Source organism: Nerophis ophidion, linkage group LG04 (genome assembly GCF_033978795.1).
Source record: "Nerophis ophidion isolate RoL-2023_Sa linkage group LG04, RoL_Noph_v1.0, whole genome shotgun sequence".
Classification (NCBI taxonomy): domain Eukaryota; kingdom Metazoa; phylum Chordata; class Actinopteri; order Syngnathiformes; family Syngnathidae; genus Nerophis; species Nerophis ophidion.
Genome location: NC_084614.1, coordinates 16,330,990 through 16,353,784, shown reverse-complemented (window position 1 = coordinate 16,353,784; position 22,795 = coordinate 16,330,990). Strand labels below are relative to the sequence as shown.

General features: G+C 40.8%; 1 protein-coding gene across 24 annotated transcripts in view; it reads right to left on the bottom strand.

Annotated features, from left to right (window-relative positions):
• Positions 1-10,701: 10,701 nt before the first annotated feature.
• macf1a (microtubule actin crosslinking factor 1a) overlaps positions 10,702-22,795 on the bottom strand; it is a 441,796-nt gene continuing 429,702 nt past the window's right edge. For 11 of the 24 annotated variants that reach the window (XM_061897243.1, XM_061897245.1, XM_061897246.1 and 8 more), the window contains 5 exons: positions 21,997-22,029; positions 14,526-14,731; positions 12,332-12,442; positions 12,033-12,141; positions 10,702-11,963 (listed from right to left, as the gene is read on the bottom strand). In XM_061897243.1, coding sequence (XP_061753227.1) covers positions 11,731-11,963; positions 12,033-12,141; positions 12,332-12,442; positions 14,526-14,731; positions 21,997-22,029 — 692 coding nt within the window. In that variant the 3' untranslated portion in view covers positions 10,702-11,730. The remainder of the gene's footprint in view (positions 11,964-12,032; positions 12,142-12,331; positions 12,443-14,525; positions 14,732-21,996; positions 22,030-22,795) is intronic. The other 13 variants (XM_061897250.1, XM_061897255.1, XM_061897253.1 and 10 more) reach the window with 3 other exon arrangements.

The following is a 22,795-nucleotide window of genomic DNA, read 5'->3' as shown; positions in this document are numbered from 1 at the left end:
CGATATGTTTTTAAAAATCCGAAAGAGTGCCATACTGTCCATGTAACTTTTCCTCTATTATCCACAATTTCTTCATTTTTACTTTCTCTTGCAAAGAATCAACCGCGAGACAACAAGATGGTGCAATCAAAATTATTACTGTCACCTAGGGGTGTAACGGTACACAAAAATCTTTGTTTTGTACGTACATCGGTTTAGAGGTCACGGTCACGTTAATTTTCGGTACAGTAAGAAAACAACAAAATAAAAATTTTTGGGTTATTTATTTTCCAAATTTGCTATATCTTCCACCCAAAATATTTTTGTTAGTGGAATATGTAATGTGAACCTTGGATAGGTCAATAATTCATAACATTGATTTTGATTCCATATTATAGAATAGAATAGAAAGTACTTTATTGATCCCTGGGGGAAATTCAGCACCACAGTTCGCTCACAATAGACAAGAATAAATAATATAATATATATATTATAATTTATATATACATATATACTGTATATTTTATATATATGATATATAAATATCTTCTAAATATACTACATATACTCTACATATGGATCGGTTCGCAGCCAAGTGTGAAGCGACCGGAATGAGAATCAGCACCTCCAAGTCCGAGTCCATGGTTCTCGCCCGGAAAAGGGTGGAGTGAGATCGTGAGATCGACAGGCGGATCGGTGCGGCGTCTTCAGTAATTCGGACGACGTTGTATCGATCCGTTGTGGTGAAGAAGGAGCTGAGCCGGAAGGCAAAGCTCTCAATTTACCGGTCGATCTACGTTCCCATCCTCACCTATGGTTATGAGCTTTGGGTCATGACCGAAAGGATAATATCACGGGTACAAGCGGCCGAAATGAGTTTCCTCCCTCGGGTGGCGTGGCTCTCCCTTAGAGATAGGGTGAGAAGCTCTGCCATCCAGGAGGAGCTCAACGTAAAGCCGCTGCTCTTCAACATCGAGAGGAGCCAGATGAGGTGGTTCGGGCATCTGGTCAGGATGCCACCCGAACGCCTCCCTAGGGAGGTGTTTAGGGCACGTCCAGCTGGTAGGAGGCCATGGGGAAGACCCAGGACACGTTGGGAAGACTATGTCTCCCGGCTGGCCTGGGAACGCCTCGGGATCCCCCGGGAAGAGCTAGACGAAGTGGCTGGGGAGAGGGAAGTCTGGGCTTCCCTGCTTAGGCTGCTGCCCCCGCGACCCGACCTCGGATAAGCGGAAGATGATGGATGGATGGATGGATGGATACTCTACATATGTTTATGTTTTGAAAAATGACAGTTTGAAAGGAAAAAAAACAGCTTTGTTTTATTAGTCAACATTGCAACTTTTTCTAAATTACATTTAACCTTTAAGCTTTTTTATTTTACTTTTGTTATGTTTTCGTTTATTTTAGTAGTATTTTTAGAATGTGCCCTGGGCCTTTAAAACATTAGCTGTGGGCTGCAAATGGCCTAAGGGGCACACTTTTGACACAAAAATTTAATCTGATAAATATATGGATAAAAAGCGGACGCATGCCCTCTCTCTGTCTCTCCCCCTCCCTCACGAATGCTGCTGCGCGCGCAATTCGTTTTGTTTTTAACCTTCTTAACACTGAACGTACATTGAAAAAACACGCAAACATAACTCGAGGTGCCGGACATTTGGGGCGTTTGGGGGGCTCCGCCCGGGCGGCCCCGTGAGGGGAGGACGTGTGGTCAGGACCTAAGTCATAGACTGACCATACGTCCTCTTTTCACCGGACATGTCCTCTTTTGCGGGGTGTCAGGGCAGTTTCTTAAATGCTTCAAATATCCGGCATTTTGAGTACTGTTTGCACAACGTGCAGTACGCTACTTAATATGTCCGTGTGGAAACTCGTTCGGTACACCTCCGCACCGAACCGAAAACCCCGTACCGAAACGGTTCGATAAAATACCCGTACCGTTACACCCCTACTGTCACCTGATTGGCTGTTAGCGTGTGCCTCCACTAATCAGTGATCGCTTCCTGCGTTAACAAGTTACCAGAGAGCAAATACCTTTGTTCATGCAAGCAACCTTGATTTACAACTTCCACTTTTTCTGACAAAAAATAAATAAAAAACAAAAAATAAAAATATTTTATATATATATATACATTTTTTTTTTTAATCGAACGATACTCCGCCTTCCGCCCGAATGCAGCTGAGATAGGCTACAGCACCACCGCGACCCTGAACGGGACATGCGGTAGAAAATGGATAGATGTTCTATTAACATTTATTAAATGTCTATCACAATATATATATTGATATTGTTTTATCGGCCAGCCCTACTGTGACGTAAAGAATCCGACAAAAAGAATTGAAAGAAGATAGTTCACTTTGATTTTGCAAATGCATCATATATGCAAATTTGATGAGTATGTCATGACGTCACCACCATACTTACCAACCTTGAGACCTACGAATTCGGGAGATAAGGGGGGGTTATATATTTTCAAGTATTTCTTATATGTATAAATAATCCGTTCATGAATGAGTATATACTAGGGGTGTAACGGTACACAAAAATTTCCGTTCGGTACGTACCTTGGTTTAGAGGTCACAGTTCGGTTCATTTTCGGTACAGTAAGAAAACAACAAAATATAATTTTTCAGTTTTTTTACCAAATTTGTAAACAATGGCTTTATCCTTTTAACATTGGGAACACAATAATAATTCTGCCCACGTTAATCCACATTAAACTGCCTCAACTTGTTGCTCGGATTAAATAAAATGACAAAACTATTCTTCTACATGTAAAAAGTGCAACATTAAACAGTTTCAAGTCAACTCATTATGTTTAATTTATTACAGCATTTGGGAAGCCTATAGTTGATTTTTATTATGTAAATGTTATATTTTTATCAACATGTGATAGCAGGGACCCTGCCATTCAAACCTAGGCTGCTACATTACTAATGATTAATGTAACTATAGCTGAAAAAATAGCACAATAGCAATAGGAGAGACTATTCATCCTGAACACCATGGGGTTCATGTAGGCATAATGCTGCAGTTACATTATTATATCACTAGCACACACGGACATTAGCTAACGTTACGCTAAAAGTTAATTAGCCTTCACCTCAAGCCAGGACTGCGAGCGAGCTGAGCTGCAATTTGTTTCTAGAACGTCATCTAGAACATTGACTGTGAGGTGTTTATTATAATTTGGAGAGAGTCCGCTGCTCACCTGCTAAACACCTATCTGCTCGATGATGAAGCGCTGAATACATGCGCTCTGAATACGCACTGCTGATTGGTTGTTACCGCTCTGAAAATGCACTGCTGATTGGCTGTGACCGCTATATATGTAACCAATCAGATGGTTGTGTGGGTGGGACAATGCTAGGTGCTGTGTAGGTGACAGAGGCAGAAAAGAGCGGGGCAGATTGTTAAGACTTTAGCTCAGGCGGCTACTTCATATATTCGTGTGGAAACTCGTTCGGTACACCTCTGAAATGAACCGGAACCCCCGTACCGAAACGGTTCAATACAAATACACGTACCGTTACACCCCTAGTATAATTGTCAACCACCGGGTTTAATGGTGAAGTCTGATCTACAAAATTTGCAGGCAGCATACCCCTTCCCCTTCGAGCTGTCCTGGATGGACTATTTTCCAATCATTTTGGAACTTGCAAGTGTACTACTTTTTCTTACTCATAGTCGCCATGTCTCTTCTTCGTTCTTCTGCTTCGTCTCTGTTGTGTTTTTGGACATTACTACTGCCATAGTTTTTAAGCAATGCATGATGGGAATCCAGATGTTTTGTGTCAGTGTATTAAAGTGCCGGCTGTAATAAACACATGCTGAGAAATAGCTCTGTGCATGCCTACTTTATGGGTTATAGATAAACCTATGGATAACGGAGACATATATAACAGTCTCCTTTTCAGGTGAGAGAAGACGCTAAAGGCACACCCCCAATATTGTTGTCCGGGGGAGAAATCGGGAGAATGAAATTAGGGAGTCTCCCGGGAAAATCGTCAGGGTAGGCAAGTATGGTCACCACCGCCACAAATAGATTGTAGTCGACTTGGGAAACACTGTGTGCTTAAACAGCAAGACTTCCACTGACTCACTAGCGCCCCTCGAGGAACACAGCGGTACTACAGAAATTCGCACTTACAAAGTGCTCCTTTAATTGTGACGCACATATAAAACTTTACTTGGCATTCATCGTTTGACACACACACACACACACACACACACACACACACACACACACACACACACACACACACACACACACACACACACACACACACACACACACACACAGGGAACGTAGTTGTGTGTTCAAAGTGCACACAAGGAAGGAGTGAGTCAAGTTGTGGCGGGCCGTGTTGGTGCACGCTGGCCTTCAAAGTAGACGACGTGCTTGTGGTCGAGATCCTGCTCACATGTGCGAACCTCCTCCAAGTTCCTGTGTGTGTGCAAAGATGGACGACATATTGACAAGTTGAAAACCACCACCCCGCTTCCTCTTTGGTCGCCACCGCAGCCAGCCGGGCGTGTCCTTATCTCCTGATGGGAGAATTACTCAGAAATGTCCGGCTCCAACATTCAAGCAGCACACTACACAAACACTTCATTAACATGCACCAAAGTCTTCTATATTTCACTGGCTGCCATCCTAATTTAGTATCATCTTCCTGCAAAAGCGGTACTTTAACTGTTATTTTGCAGTCTAATACAATAGAATCATATAGAATAGGTACATGACAATCAGCCTCAAAAATCAACAGTGTGCATTATAACCCTAATGTACATTTTAATTCTGGTTGTGCTTACCGACTTCGAAGCAATTTTATTCGGTACATAGTGTAATGATAAGTGTGACCAACAGATGGCAGTCACACATATTATGTACGTGTGGACTACAAGTCGATGCCTGTTCAATAAATGAGGCTAGCAAGCAAGACCTAAACTTTGACGTTTCATTGAGTAAATACAACATTAAACTTGACGCTCAAAAATTTGTCAAAATGTTTGAGCACGACTTTGGGTAAGTTACGAAGCTGCACGGTTTGATGGAACGCGGAGCATTACAGCTACCACTATCTATTAAGTCAGGGGTGTCAAACTCATTTTAGCTTAGGGGCCGCATGGAGGAAACTCTATGGACACGGGGGCCAGACTATTGCCTTGTAGCTCGTTGAAGTTTATTCTAAATTATAAATCACACCTCTCACCCGTACAGTAAATACGGACATAATCCGATGAATTGGTCAACTTTGATAGACATTTTAGATCTGGAAATGTCAAGAAAGACGCGAAAAGACGCTTGGTTCCACCCACTTTTCTCTGCACGAGGATTACGCGTCAGTCTTTTTCTCAACTGGAATATAAGGACATAACAGTCGGCATCCAAGTGACAGCAGACGCTGCACAGTATGTGATGTTTCATGTTTGTTGTCTCTCATGATGTCTGCAGTTAGTATTAATCAGCGATGTTGTCAAAGGAAAAGGGAATGTTGTGATGCGTTTGTGAAATTAATGTCCTAAGAAATCTTAAAAATGGGAAAAATATGCAAATTTTACATAATATTATGAAAGTGCCGGTTACTGCATTATATATATGCTTACATCGTGTATATAAAGCCTTGATGGAGGGGTTTGGAAGGTTTTTTTAGGGGCTTTATAGGCTGAATAGAGCGAGTAGCATTGACTCTATTGTAAGCAGACATTTACCGTATTTTTCGGAGTATAAGTCACACCTGCCGAAAATGCATAATAAAGAAAAAAAGAAAAAAAAACATATATAAGTCGCACTGGAGTATAAGTTGCATTTTGGGGGGGAAATGTATTTGATAAAACCCAACACCAAGAAAAGACAGTTGAAAGGCAATTTAAAATAAATAAAGAATAGTGAACAACAGGCTGAATAAGTGTACATTATATGAGGCATAAATAACCAACTGAGAAGGTGCCTGGTATGTTAACCTAACATATTATGGTAAGAGTCATTCTAATAACTATAAAATATACAGTGGGGGAAAAAAGTATTTAGTCAGCCACTGATTGTGCAAGTTCTCCCACTTAAAATGATGACAGAGGTCTGTAATTTTATCATAGGTACACTTCAACTGTGAGAGACAGAATTGAAAAAAAAATCCAGGAATTCACATTGTAGGAATTTTAAAGAATTTATTTGTAAATTATGGTGGAAAATAAGTATTTGGTCAACCATTCAAAGCTCTCATTGATGGAAGGAGGTTTTGGGTCAAAATCTCACGATACATGGCCCCATTCATTCTTTCCTTAACACGGATCAATCGTCCTGTCCCCCTAGCAGAAAAACAACCCCAAAGCATGATGTTTCCACCCCCATGCTTCACAGTAGGTATGGTGTTCTTGGGATGCAACTCAGTATTCTTCTTCCTCCAAACACGAGTTGAGTTTATACCAAAAAGTTTTATTTTGGTTTCATCTGACCACATGACATTCTCCCAATCCTCTGCTGTGTCATCCATGTGCTCTCTGGCAAACTTCAGACGGGGCTGGACATGCACTGGCTTAAGCAGGGGGACACATCTGGCACTGCAGGATTTGATTCCCTGTCGGCGTAGTGTGTTACTTTTTCAGGTCATTCACCAGGTCCCCCCTTGTGGTTCTGGGATTTTTGCTCACCGTTCTCATGATCATCCTGACCCCACGGGATGAGATCATGCGTGGAGCCCCAGATCGAGGGAGATAATCAGTGGTCTTTTATGTCTTCCATTTTCTGATAATTGCTCCCACAGATGATTTTTTTACACCAAGCTGCTTGCCTATTGTAGATTCACTCTGCCCAGTCTGGTGCAGGTCTACAATTATTTTCCTGGTGTCCTTCGACAGCTCTTTGGTCTTGGCCATCGTGGAGTTTGGAGTCTGACTGTTTGAGGCTGTGGACAGGTGTCTTTTATACAAATAATGAGTTCAAACAGGTTCCAATAATACAGGTAACGAGTGGAGGACAGAAGAGCTTCTTAAAGAAGAAGTTACAGGTCTGTGAGAGCTAAAGATCTTCCTTGTTTGAAATGACCAAATACTTATTTTCCACCATAATTTACAAATAAATGTGAAATTCCTACAATGTGAATTCCTGGATTTTTTTTTCACATTCTGTCTCTCACAGTTGAAGTGTACCTATGATGAAAATTACACACCTCTGTCATCATTTTAAGTGGGAGAACTTGCACAATCGGTGGCTGACTAAATACTTTTTTGCCCCACTGTAGAACATGCTATACGTTTACCTAACAATCTGTCACTCCTAATCGCTAAATCCCATGGAATCTTATACGTCTAGTCTCTTACGTGAATGAGCTAAATAATATTATTTGATATTTTACAGTAATGTTTTTTTTTTTTTTGGTCCTGTCCTTCTCAGGCAAATCATATAGTTGATGTAGATGCCCATCTCGGCTGTTCAGATTTACTTTACAAAAGAGAAGTGTAAGATACTTCTCTTGTTGCCTTATTTGAATTTGACTTTATTAAATGTATTTATATTATCATTTGGTGCAGCCGGGCCGGAGCAAGAGGAGATAGAAAGAGAGAAAAAAGGAAGACAGAGGGGGAAATCGTGGGCATAACATTTCAAAAATAGAGTCAGCCCACTGGTAAGTGCTGCTATTTGAGCTATTTTTAGACCAGGCCAGCGGGCTACTCATCTGGTCCTTACGGGCTACTTGGTGCCCGCGGGCACCGCGTTGGTTACCCCTGGTCAACATAGACAAAAAGTGAAGTTCTGTTGTGGTAAAGATTACATTTTATATTCAAATGACGAGAAATATAAAAAACAACTAGAATACATTCAGTCATAGCCAGGGATGTCCGATGGACTGCCGATATTATCGGCCGATAAAGGCTTTAAAATGTAATATGGGAAATTATCGGTATCAAAAAGCAAAATGTTTGACTTTTTAAAACGCTGCTGAGTACACGGACGTAGAGAGAAGTAGCGCGCCAATAAACCTTAAAAGCAGTTCCTTCGCGTGCCGGCCCAGTCACATAATATCTACGGCTTTTCACACACACAAGTGAATGCAAGGCATACTTGGTCAACAGCCATACAGGTCACACTGAGGGTGACCATATTGACAACTTTAACACTGTTACAAATATGCGCCACACTGTGAACCCACACCAAACAAGAAGGACAAACACATTTCGGGGGAACATCCGCGCCGTAAGACAACATAAACACAACAGAACAAATACCCAGAATCCCTTGCAGCACTAACTCTTCCGGGACGCTACAATATACACCCCCCACTAACCTCAACCCCGCCCACCTCAACCTCCTTATGCTCTGTCAGGGAGAGCATGTCCCAAATTCCAAGCTGCTGTTTTGAGACAGGTTAAAAAAAAATAATGCACTTTGTGACTTCAATAATAAATATGGCAGATTTCTTTCCATAACTTGAGTTGACTTATTTTGAAAAACCTTGTTACATGCATCCAGCAGGGCATCACAACAAAAACAGGCAAAATAATGTGTTGATTCCACGACTGTATATATCGGTAGGTTGATATCGGAATCGGTAATTAAGAGTTATACATTATCGGCAAAAAAGCCATTTTCGGACCAGTCGTAGCATGTTAGCTCGCATAGCATAGCAACTAACACCGATAGCAACTATTTTAAATTGCTTACCTGCCTGATGTTTTTTCCAAATCTTTATCCAGAGTATCGCCACCTATCTTCGTTTTGCTCCTTGGTGTGGTTGTTTTTGTAGCGTTTAGGGACGAAAACCTACATTTTGCCCGAGAGTTCATACCTAATCAGGACCGGTGTGACGAATTCAATTGAGCGTCACTTCCGGGAGTCCGTCGACGTCACACGCCGGGCCAGGACCCGGATGTTTCGCGCCCTCTTTTCAACAGTTAAGTGAATAAAGCCACGATGAAAACGTGGAAAAACCCGGACAAGTCAGCGTCTAAATCATGACAAAACTCCATAAAAACAATTTTAAGAGTTGTACACGTATCGACTTGACCCGAATGCAATGGGACATTACGCGGGTAAACTTGACAAGTTTGGATTGGCGGTCGATATACTGGATGTTACACGAATTGTAAACATCCGTTAACGTAAATGTAAAAAGTAATAGCTAGTCCTTGTGTTGTCAATATTTGGTGCTTGAACATAATTCAAAATACATACCAGACGTAAAACAAAGTGACACACATTCTGAATGGATGTTATCCAGCTTCCTCCTCGTCATTCCGACCGAAGCGTGCGAGTTGAGATGTGGCGTTACCGAACGAGTCGAGTCTATTGAACGGCTCTTTAGTGAACCGACTCCTAGTTGTGAGCCGTTCGTTATGCGCATGAAAAATTTGATGTCCGCAATTGGCCGAACTGGAACAGTGATTCTAAAACTGTGGTAGGTGGGCTCTAAGTAGTCTGTAAATATGTAATATATTTTTGGATTTTATGGATTTACCATATATTGATCAACATGGTTGAAAAACTTATTGGGGTGTTACCATTTATTGGAATATGTACTGTACTGAAACTTTATTGGAATATGTACTGTACTGAAACTTTTAATAGTAGATTTACTATTAAAAGTTTCAATCAATCAATCAATCAAAAGACTACCATTGATGTGTGTGCATTGTGTGTCATGTTACAGTGGCCAAAATAATAAATATACTTTGTTAAATAAAACCTCTGCCTAGTTTTTAAAGAATACTTGAGCCTACTACGCTACCGCATTCCAATGTTGGTCATGTGTTTTCGGAGGTGGTATTTGAAAAAAAACAAAAAACTGAGAACCACTGCACTAGAAAATGAGTCAGAATTAAATTACATTGCAGCATTACATTATATATATATATATATGTAATTAAATATGGATATGTGTAAATATATAAACATATACATGTAAATATATATTCATATATGTAAATATATACATATATGTAAATATACATATATATGTAAATATATATACATATGAAAATATAAATACATATATGTGTACATACATATATGTATGTAAATATATACATATACATAACTATATATTTATGTAAATATATATATGAATATACATATATATATATAAATGGGTATAAATATATATAAATATATTACACGTACATATTAAAATATTTTTGAATGGTATTTGTTCAGTACTCAAAATAGTTCAGCATACACACATGGTAAATATGTGGTAAAATATGGTAAAAAAAACAAAAAAAAAACAGAACCACTGTACTAGAAAATGAGTCAATTAAATTTAACAAAATTGCAGCATTATATATATATATATATATACAAATATTTTTGAATTGTATTTGTCCAGCACTCAAAATAGTATATGGTAATATAATTAACATTTTTAATAGGTCCTAATTTTTATTGTTTTATCTTTACTTTTTTTTTTTTACATCCATTAAATGCTTTTATTCTTACCTATAGTGTACTTATCCTGTATATTGTTAAAATGCTACACCTTTTTTGAAGTGAGGGGACGATTCTAACTAGTGCCAAAGCCTGATGGAATGTTTACAAGGACAGCAATAACGAAAAAAGGCTAATATTTCTGAATAATTGCCACCAATACAGTAATATTTGTGTAAATTAAATCATACTTATCATACAACCGATTCTAGTGATTGTTTCCGTGTCTTTTAAAAAAGGACTCTTCGAAAGGAAATCCCATCTCTACAAAACACTGAACCAGAAAACAAACACGTTTCTTTACTGCAAGCATCGTTTTAATACAAAAAAGAACAAAAAAATTGGTTTATAATTTCATGTGTTTGCTTCACTTTGACACCAGCGACCCCCCCCTTGTCTCACTCCATGTTCACACAGTAACAGCATCTTGCCCCCCCCCCACCCCTCACAGAGAGACAATAAATAAATTAAAATCCCATAGTAATAAGTCTTCTTTGTAAATGAATGTTTTGTTATAAACTTCATGTTGCTTCTTATTACACATGAAGGGCAGAGCCCTTTGGTCGAGATGGTTAGACAAACGTGTGTGTGTGTGTGTGTGTGTGTGTGTGAACGTGATGTGACACACACTCCACGCACTTAAAATCTTCATCTGCCAACAATTAAATATTAGGTTTAAATTTCAGGCTGAACAAGAAAAAAAAAAAAGAAGAGTATAAATTAACAAAAAGACGTAACATTCGCAGATAATGTGTAACACACGCCAATGAGTGGGGGGGTCGGGTCACATGGGCTGCACACATGAGAAGGGGGCGGGGCAAGCTGGTGACAAATTGCACCCTGTGGTGGCACCTTGGTGGTTTACAAGTGAGGTTAGACCGCGGCCCCCCTCCGTGCTGGCGAGGAGCTGCAGCCCCCCCCCCCCGAGCTCTTCACATGTGGCGTCACATGGCAGTCGTTGCATATTTTTTGGCCCGCAAGCCAAATATACTTTGTGTCCATTTCTCCTGAATTCGGTTGTTTGTGTTGCCGTGGAGACGGCGGTCCGCTCTGAAAAACGTTTGCGTGCTCAGAGGCGGCGCCGCCCCCCTTTGTCAGTCAATAAGGCAGCAATCGCATCTGGTCGCTTTTGGCGGGAAGGACGGCGACGGAGGAAAAAGTGTCGCCGCAGCTTCTGTGCGGAGGATTAAGTCGGTGCGAGACCCGGACTTCCCTCCCCTCCTTTCCCGCCACAAACGAGCGTTACAGGCCGTGCGGCGGCGGCGTCCGAGCGCCCACCTTCAGCGGGAGGAAGAGAAGTGTGTGTGTTCGCGGACCCTCGCCGTCATTTCTTGGCCACGGGGGTCTTTGGACTCTGCGTCTTCTTGGTGATGGTCGGAATCTTGGAAGGTTTGGCTCCACCCCCCGGCCTCCTGGGGGTGTCCGACGTGTCCGAGCAGACGGAGCGCGCATCTTGGAGCTCCGAGGCGTCGGATGCGTCGCTGCCTCGCCGACTGCTGGCCCTGCTGCCCACCCGGCTGGTGGGACCGCTGGCGGTGGACGCGCCCCGCTTCGGATCTGGCGAGACAAGGACATGTCAAAGGTGGAGTCCGAAAACGGCGCCACATGGGACGCTCGGCGCCTCACCGCTGCGCGTCTGCTTGGCGCCGTGCGGCGTCCCGCCGTTCTCTCCCGTCAGCGAGCCGCGGCTGGAGTGGAAGGTCGGGCGCTTCAGCTTGGAGCCCGACGCCGCCCCCTGCGGGCGGAGACGGGAAAGGTGAGATCGGAACGCCTGCAGCTTGTTAGAAACACGTCCGACACGCAACAGGAACGTTGAACACACAATATTCCACATATTTGGGTCCTCATTTTGTTATGCATGACAAAGTTGGCAGGGAGGGCGGGGCGCGGTTGGACGGGGGGGCGGGGTTTACTGAGTGCGTTACCTCGTGCCCGTGGTCGCCGTGATCCGGGCAGCAGTGGCACTTGGGCGGCGTCGGCGTTTTACTGTGCGCCAACCACGGCTTGGCGTAGTCACGGGAATGAGTGTGGGAGGACTGAAGGGAGCAAGGAAGGAAGGAAGGAAGGTAGCAAAGCACACGGGGAGGGAGCGCAGTGTGATGGGTGAAAGTGTTTGGTTGTACGTTTGTTTGTTTGTTTGTTTGAGTCAGGAAAAAAAGCCAGAAGGAAGATGAGCGAGACAAGACAAAAACAAGGTCATACATTGACTGATGAAATATACAAACAACAACACAATGCAAAAAACAAGCACATTTTACTCCTTTTCATCACTGTTTTACTCAAATATTACTCATTTCAAATAAGTGTGGTCAAAGGACGGACAAGGAACTCAATCGAACACTCATCAGCCGATCGGAGAGAAGTTTAATGGTTCGCCATCGCCGATTAATGACGATCACAAACGACGATTCAGTCAGGCCAATATCGTGTTGATTTTTAGTATCCCAACTGACAAGGAAGTAGCTAAAACGTGTTTCCCCTACACAGTGTGGAGCCGCTCACCTTCATTTTCATCGCCGCAAACAAATTTGATTTCTGAGCATCATTATCAAGCATTATTATCACTGGAGGAGGGGGCTGAACATGGCACACAACCGACAGCAAGCAGGGGGCAGGCGAACTGATAGCTAAGCGCGCTGCTAAGCTAGCATGTGACAACAGATGTGCGGTACCGCCGGTTTTCTTACCGATCCGATACCAAGTAAAATTCAGGCTTGTATTGGCGATATCAAAACTTTTTGCAAACACACCTAACGTGTCTGGTAAAATTGAAAAAGTATTCTATTTCAAGTATTGCTGCTTTAGTGGAATCATCTGAAATGATGGTGTTATTTTGGACTGAACACACACATTTTTTTGTATACATATTGTATAGACATATATATATATACATATAGACCTATATAGATCTATACATATATATATATATATATATATATATATATATATATATATATATATATATACACACATATATATGTATAGACAAAAATATATAGGCCTATACATATAGGTATATACAGCCAATGTATATATATATATATATATATATATATATATATATATATACACATATATATGTATATATACATATATATGTATATATACACATAAATGTATATATACATACATATAAATGTATATATACATACATAAATGTGTATATACACATACATAAATGTGTATATACACATACATAAATGTGTATATACACATACATAAATGTGTATATACACATACATAAATGTGTATATACAGGTATATGTATATATGTATATATATAGATACACATAAATGTATATATACATACATATATATATGTATATGTATATACATATAAATGTATATATAGGCATATGTATATATACACAAATGTATATATACATACATATATATATGTATATATACATACATAAATGTGTATATATAGGTATATGTATATATAGATATATATACACATAAATGTATATATACATACATAAATGTACATATAACTATATGTGTTTATATACATACATATATATGCATTTATACAAATGTAAATGTGTAAATATGTATATGTATGTATATATATATATATATATATATATGTATTTATATACATACAGATATATGTATATATAAATGTATTCATATACATACATATATGTAAATATACACATATATATGTACATATACACGTATATGTGTATATATATGTGTATATGTACATATGCATACATATGTATATATATATACATACACACATATACATAAATACATGTAAATACATACATATATACTTACACATATATATATATATATACATACACACACATATATATATATACGCACGCACGCACGCACACACACACACACACACACACACACACACACACACACACACACATACACACGTATATGTATAAAACCCTGATAAGAACATCTTTAAAATATATTTTTGGAACATGTTTTTTCAATATTTGTGAATTTATAAGATGATGAGGACATAGTTTTATTATTTCCACCTGTCACAGGTGCAGAAACAAAAAGAGTAAAAACACACAAAAAAACACCCACATTTTTGGTCCAATGCCATGAAAAAACGTCTGAGTGTTGTGAGAATGTTGCAATTCTTACCCTGGATGACGCCGAAGCTGTGGGCGTGGCCGGCGTGGAGGGCAGCGAGGCGCCGCTGTGGGAGGCCGAGGAGGAGGAGCGGGTGGGCGAGGCGTTACGCGAGCCGGGCTTGGAGCGTCGCCCGCGCGAGCGGAAGGCAGAGAGACACTGAGGCGTCCCCTCGGAGATGAACTTCTCCCGCAGCTCCAAGTTGGTGCGACCCCGAGCTGCAACACAAAGACAGGAACACCATTGGTGCGCGTCCAGAAGGGGGCGACAAAGTGGACGCTTGTCTCGCGGCGTGGCGGAGGCGCTCGGGCGGGTGCGTTTGTTTTGTGCGTGTCATGTTCTCCCCCTTGATGCCATCGTTGGAGTGTGGGAGTGCAGTCATGCGCGGTCACACTTTGTCACGTGGTCAGCAGCATTCTGTAAGCAAACAGCTAGCGGCAGCCGCCATCCAGCAGGCAGCAACAACAACAACAAGCGCACGCAAGCTCCCTACCAGAGTGAGAGCAAGCAGAATGCTCCAGAGGAGAACATGGATGAACAAGTGCGAAGTAAAGAGGTAAAGATGGAGGGAGTTAATCACCACTCAGGTGTGACGGCCATGTCCACACTTACACCAACAGTACTTTTAAAAACATTTTCTCAATGTTTTTGGGTAAGTTACTTGTTTGGGGAGGCATTTTATATACAATATAAAAGAGGAGCTGCAGCCTGCCACCATAACCCCCACTCCCTCCCCTCTGTTGCAAGTCTTGAGATGTATGTTGTAATATGTATATGTGCATTGCTATGGAGGTTTTTCCCCACTCCAGACTAGGCCCTCTTGGGAGCCCAGTCTAGATTGTATTTTTTACTCATCCTTCCACAGCGTTTACATTTCTCCCCATCTTTTACGGGGCGGGGCGCTTTGTGGCGACCCTGTACACTGTTTGTCTAATCTTGAACGGGTTGTGCTGAAAAAAAAGTTTAATTGAACTTGTGCAATGACAAAGACCTACACACCTACAGTGGGGCAAAAAAGTATTTAGTCAGCCACCGATTGTGCAAGTTCTCCCACTTAAAATGATGACAGAGGTCTGTAATTTTCATCATAGGTACACTTCAACTGTGAGAGACAGAATGTGGAAAAGAAAATCCAGGAATTCACATTGTAGGAATTTTAAAGAATTTATTTGTAAATTATGGTGGAAAATAGGTATTTAGTCAACCATTCAAAGCTCTCACTGATGGAAGGAGGTTTTGGCTCAAAATCTCACGATACATGGCCCCATTCATTCTTTCCTTAACACGGATCAATTGTCCTGTCCCCTTAGCAGAAAAACAGCCCCAAAGCATGATGTTCCCACCCCCATGTTTCACAGTAGGTGTGGTGTTCTTGGGATGCAACTCAGTATTCTTCTTCCTCCATACACGACGAGTTGAGTTTATACCAAAATAAATGGATACATGGATGATACAGCAGAGGATTGGGAGAATGTCATGTGGTCAGATGAAACCAAAATAGAACTTTTTGGTATAAACTCAACTCGTCGTGTTTGGAGGAAGAAGAATACGGAGTTGCATCCCAAGAACACCAAAACTACTGTGAAGCATGGGGGTGGAAACATCATGCCTTGGGGCTGTTTTTCTGCTAAGGGGACAGGACGATTGATCCGTGTTAAGGAAAGAATGAATGGGGCCATGTATCGTGAGATTTTGAGCCAAAACCTGCTTCCATCAGTGAGAGCTTTGAATGGTTGACCAAATACTTACTCTCCACCATAATTTACAAATAAATTCTTTAAAATTCCTACAAGGTGAATTCCTGGATTTTTTTCCCACATTCTGTCTCTCACAGTTGAAGTGTACCTATGATGAAAATTACAGACCTCTGTCATCATTTTAAGTGGGAGAACTTGCACAAACGGTGGTTGACTAAATACTTTTTTGCCCCACTGTACCTACCTACCTTCGATAGACAATATATCAAAATGTTTTATTATTATATGATAAGATACCAGAACTCTCCAAAATAACAACTGTTAGACTAAAAATAACTAAATTTAAGTAACCATTATTTGTTGACATTTTGTTTCAAAGCCAAGGGGAGCCACGGCGGTGGCATGAAAGAGCCGCATGTGGCCCCAGATCAGTGGGTTGCAGACCCCTGGTCTAGACCTACATTAGACTGGTATCAGCTGCTGTTGTAAAGTGCATGCAAAAGCAACAGGTGGCGCTGTGAGGTTTAACTGTAGGCCTTTGCTTTTGGCCACTTTTTGGGGACGGCGTGGCGCGGTTGGGAGAGTGTCTGTGCCAGCAACTTGAGGGTTCCTGGTTCAATCCCCACCTTCTACCATCCTCGTCACATCCGTTGTGTCTTTGATCATGTGTGAATGTGTGTGTGAATGTGGAAATAGTGATTTGTATCCTTAAAAAGACAGAAAAGCGCTATGCAAGTGCAAATACGACAGCGGACTGTTGAACAACTGAAGCTCTACATAAAACAAGAATGGTAAATAATTCCACTTTCAAAGCTTAATTAATTTCCTCAGTTCCCAAACGTTTATTGGGTGTTGTTAAAAGAAAAGGTGATGTAACACAGTGGTGAACATGCCCTTTCCCAACTACTTTGGCACGTGTTGCAGCCATGAAATTCTAAGTTGATTATTATTTGCAAAAAAAAATAAGTTTTTGATTTGAAAATCAAATATCTTGTCTTTGTAGTGCATTCAATTGAATATGGGTTGAAAAGGATTTGCAAATCATTGTATTCCGTTTATATTTACATCCAACACAATTTCCCAACTCATATGGAAACGAGGTTTGTAAAACCCATTTACCATTTACTAGAAACCTGAAGAAAGTTTTTTCTGAAAAAGCCTCATTGACAAAACAGTATTTTTTTTTTTTTTTTTTAAATGTAGGTGTGGACACGACATTAAAGCAGCCATGTTGGAAGACACACAGGACGGCACCGCTCGGGTCTTAAAACACTTCACATACGGCAGGGCTGGGCAGTATGGCTGGAAACTATCAAGATATCACCATGTTTATAATCAGTCGATATCGATAATTGTTTATACTTTTTATGACCTATCGCAAATAAAGACCGGGGAGAAATGTATGAAATGTAAACATTTTAATTTTAAATGTACCCTTCCCCTAATTATAATCCTCTTAGCAGAGAGGAAAGGAAACGTCAACACAAAAAAAAATAAAAAAATTAATGAACACTTAACAGTAACCTCTTAAAATAAAGGAATTTGTAGAAAAAAAAAAGCTTTATAAAGTGGAACAAAATAGTGCAAAGTAAATGTATAGCGGTATAGCTCGGTTGGTAGAGCGGCCATGCAAGCAACTTAAGGGTTCCAGGTTCGAGCCCCGCTTCCGTCATCGTTGTGTCCTTGGGCAAGACACTTTACCCACCTGCTCCCAGTGCCACGCACACTGGTTTAAATGTAACTTAGATATTGGGTTTCACTATGTAAAAGCGCTTTGAGTCACTAGAGAAAAGGCGCTATATAAATATAATTCACAGGTAAACCGAGAGAAACCCGACAATAACTATTTTCTGCAGGTTTAGTGCCAGGAAGTTCCAGCTGTGTAACATTGAATTTGGTCTTTAAAGGGGAACATTATCACCAAACCTATGTAAGCGTCAATATATACCTTGATGTTGCAGAAAAACGACCATGTATTTTTTTAACCGATTTCCGAACTCTAAATGGGTGAATTTTGGCGATTTAAACGCCTTTCTGTTTATCGGTCTTGTAGCCATGACGTCAGAACGTGACGTCACCGAGGTAACACACCCGCCATTTTCATTTTCACATTACAAACACCGGGTCTCAACTCTGTTATTTTCCGTTTTTTCGACTATTTTTTGGAACCTTGGAGACATCATGCCTCGTCGGTGTGTTGTCGGAGGGTGTAACAACACTAACAGGGAGGGATTCAAGTTGCACCACTGGCAAGAAATCTGCCGCCAGACCCCAATTGGATGTGCCAGAGTGTCTGCACGTTTTACCGGCGATGCTAAGACAGACATGGCACAGAGATGTATGGATAACCTGCAGATGCATTTGCAACGAATAAGTCAACGAAATCACAAAGGGGAGTTTTGTTGATGTTGTTGACTTATGTGCTAATCAGACATATTTGGTCGCAGCATGACTGCCAGCTAATCGATGCTAACATGCTATTTACGTTAGCTGTATGTACATTTGAAACTAAATACCCACATTTAATGCGAAACAAACACTTACCAATCGACGGATTTAAGTTGCTCCAGTGTCACAAGATGCGAAAGTCCTGATCGTTTGGTCCGCACATTTTACCGGCGATGCTAATAAGGCAGCCATGCTATGGGCCACTTCATTAGGTACACTCATGCTATGGCCGAATAGCGTCAATAGCTTTTCGCTCAATAGCTTCAGTTTCTTCTTCAATTTCGTTTTCGCTATCTGTCTCCATACTCCGACCATCTGTTTCAATACATGCGTAACCTGTTGAATCGTTTAAGCCGCGGAAATCCGAGTCTGAATCCGAGCTAATGTCGCTATATCTTGCTGTGGTAACCGCCATGTTGTTTGTATTGGCAGCCCTGTATGACGTCACAGGGAAATGGACAGTCGCATCGCAAATAGCGAAAATCAAGAACTTTAAAGCTTTTTTTAGGGATATTCCGGGAAGTGAAACATTTTGAAAAAAACTTCGAAAAATAAAACAAGCCACTGGGAACTGATTTTTATTGTTTTTAACCCTTTTGAAATTGTGATAATGTTCCCCTTTAAGTATGGAAGCATTCATCCATCCATCAATCTACTACCGCTTGTCCCTTTTGGGGTCGCGGGGGGTTGCTGGAGCCTATCTCAGCTGCATTCGGACGGAAGGCAGGGTACACCCTGGACAAGTCGCCACCTTATTGTAGGGCCAAAACAGATATACAACATTCACACTCACATTCACACACTACACTGCAAAAACTGAAATCCAAGTAAGATTAATTATTTCAAATAAGGGGGATATTTGCTTATTTTCTGTCTGATAAGATAAAGGGGCGGCATGGCGTAGTGGGTAGAGCGGACGTGCCAGAAACCTGAGGGTTGCACGTTCGCTTCCCACCTATTCACATCCAAATCGCTGCCGTTGTGTCCTTGGGCAGGACACTTCACCCTTTGCCCCCGGTGCCGCTCACACTGGTGAATGAATGATGAATGATTGGTGGTGGTCGGAGGGGCCGTAGGCGCAAACTGGCAGCCACGCTTCCGTCAGTCTACCCCAGGGCAGCTGTGGCTACAGATGTAGCTTACCACCACCAGGTGTGAATGAATGATGGGTTCCCACTTCTCTGTGAGCGCTTTGAGTATCTAACAATAGAAAAGCGGGATATAAATCTAATCCATCATTATTATTATTATTATTCTTCTCATGAAGCAGATTTTATGTTAGTTTTTTTTACCGTATTTTTCGGAGTATAAGTCGCTTCTGAGTATAAGTCGCACCTGCCGAAAATGCACAATAAAGAAGGGGGAAAACATATATAAGTCGCACTGGAGTATAAGTTGCATTTTTGGGAGAAATTGATTTGATAAAATCCAACACCAAGAATAGACATTTGAAAGGCAATTTAAAATAAATAAAGAATAGTGAACAACAGGCTGAATAAGTGTACGTTATATGAGGCATAAATAACCAACTGAGAAGGTGCCTGGTATGTTAACCTAACATATTATGGTAAGAGTCATTCTAATAACTATAACATATAGAACATGCTATACGTTTACCAAACAATGTCACTCCTAATTTCTAAATCCCATGAAATCTTATACGTCTAGTCTCTTACGTGAATGAGCATTTTTGATATTTTACGGTAATGTTTTAATAATTTCACACATAAGTCGCTCCTGAGTATAAGTCGAACCCCCGGCCAAACTATGAAAAAAACTGCAACTTAAGAGTCCGAAAAATACGGTACTTGTTTAAAAGGGGTTTGGTTCTAATGATCTCAGTAAGAAGCTATTACAGCTTGTAGCTGAGATTTGATGACCTATATTGAGTAAAACATGCTTGAAACTGTTGCAAAGCTGTGTCATCGACACTCACAAGTATAAAACTACTTTTTCAAAGTAATCATTTCTTACTTCAAGCATGAAAAAAAAAATCATGATGCCGAGCGCATATCATTATGTCAAGACAATGGCACTAGCACTTCATTAATTTAAATATATCTTTCAACATATTGAGCAAAAAGGTGTCATTTTTTATTCTAACCAAAAAAATTGCACTTATTTTACTTGTTTTGGAAAGTCTTGACAGGCCGAATTTTCTTGTTCTATTGGCAGATATTTTTGCTTAGTTCAAACAAAACAACCCTAATTTTAGTGCGTTTTTTTTCTTGGTTTTGAACATTGACTTTTTGCAGTGTAGGAACCATTTAGTGTCGCCAATCAACCTATCCCCAGGTGCATGTCTTTGGAAGTGGGAGGAAGCCGGAGTACCCGGAAGGAACCCACGCAGTCACAGGGAGAACATGCACAGAAAGATCCCGAGCCTGGGATTGAACCCAGGACAACTCAGGAGCTTCGTATTGTGAGGAACATGTACTAACCCCTGTTCCACCGTGCTGCCCCGAGAGCACGGTGGCACAGGATAATATTTGAAAATTGTTTTTAATATTGTTGTGCAGCACTTTGGAAACATTTACCGTGTTTTTCGGACTATAAGTCGCAGTTTTTTTCATAGTTTGGCCAGGGGTGCGACTTATACTCAGGAGCGACTTGTGTGTGAAATTATTAACACATTACCGTAAAATATCAAATACTAATATTTAGCTCATTCACATAAGAGACTAGACGTATAAGATTTCATGGGATTTATCAATTAGGAGTGACAGATTGTTTGGTAAACGTATAGCATGTTCTATATGTTATAGTTATTTGAATGACTCTTACCATAATATGTTAGGTTAACATACCAGGCACCTTCTCAGTTGGTTATTTATGCCTCATATAACGTACACTTATTCAGCCTGTTGTTCACTATTCTTTATTTATTTTAAATTGCCTTTCAAATGTCTATTCTTGGTGTTGGGTTTTATCAAATAAATTTCCCCCAAAAATGCGACTTATATTCCAGTGCGACTTATACAGTATGTTTTTTTCCTTCTTTATTATGCATTTTCGGCAGGTGCGACTTATACACCGGAGCGACTTATACTCCGAAAAATGCGTTGAACGCTTTTCGATCACGTGTCTATCGTGATATAAACTGGTATCATTTAATCGCCCAGCCCTAAGACGGTGATGCAACCCTTTTTCACCAACCTATAAGAGTTTACATGCCAACACCAGGGTGGGAGGAGTCTTTAAGCAAGCAGCACAAACATCCACCACACACACACACACACACACACACACACACGCACACACTTGTATAGAGAATTAAGATGGAGGGTGTTAGACAGCCAGATGGAAGGATGGAGAAAGAGAGGAGCAAGTGTAGATACCTCTGCAGCAGAAATAGCCTGGAGTGACTGCCACTGAGAGACACAGGAGACAATGTGAAACTACTGCATGCTCTCACACACACACAAACAAACACACGCACACACACACACACACACACACACGCACACATACACACACAATTGGATTTTTTACCTTCTTGAGACCTATGAAAAAAAAGCCAATCTCTTTAGGACCACCCTTTCCAGGTATTTTAATTTGTTTACACACACTTGTTATTTCATATGTTAGTCACAGGGGGAGCACTTACATTTTTTATACACACTTGTTATTTCATATGTTAGTCACAGGGGGACCACTTAATTTTTTACACACTTATTTCATATGTTAGTCACAAGGGGAGCACTTAAATTTTTTTTACACACACTTGTTATTACATATGTTGACCAGAGGGGGAGCACTTTTATAAGCGACTCACAGTCAATTGGACAAATCTGTCCTTTTCGGGACCACCCTCATTTTTGATAGATTTCACCATAGGGGTGCAAATGAGACATTCTCATTTAGATGCGATGGTTTCCCGTATTGGGACCATTATTTATGTCGTCACTTGTTCACACCTCCTCATATGGAAGCTCCTTTTCCTTCTTCATGTCTCAAGAAGGGTGGAAATACAACACACACACACACACACACACACACACACACACACACACACACACACACACACACAGGATTGGGAAGACAACCAGTTAGTCTGCGAGGAGACGAAATAGAAGGATGTCAGGAGGGCACATAAAGAAGAAACAGAAAAGGTGAAGTGTGTGAGAGAGAGAGAGC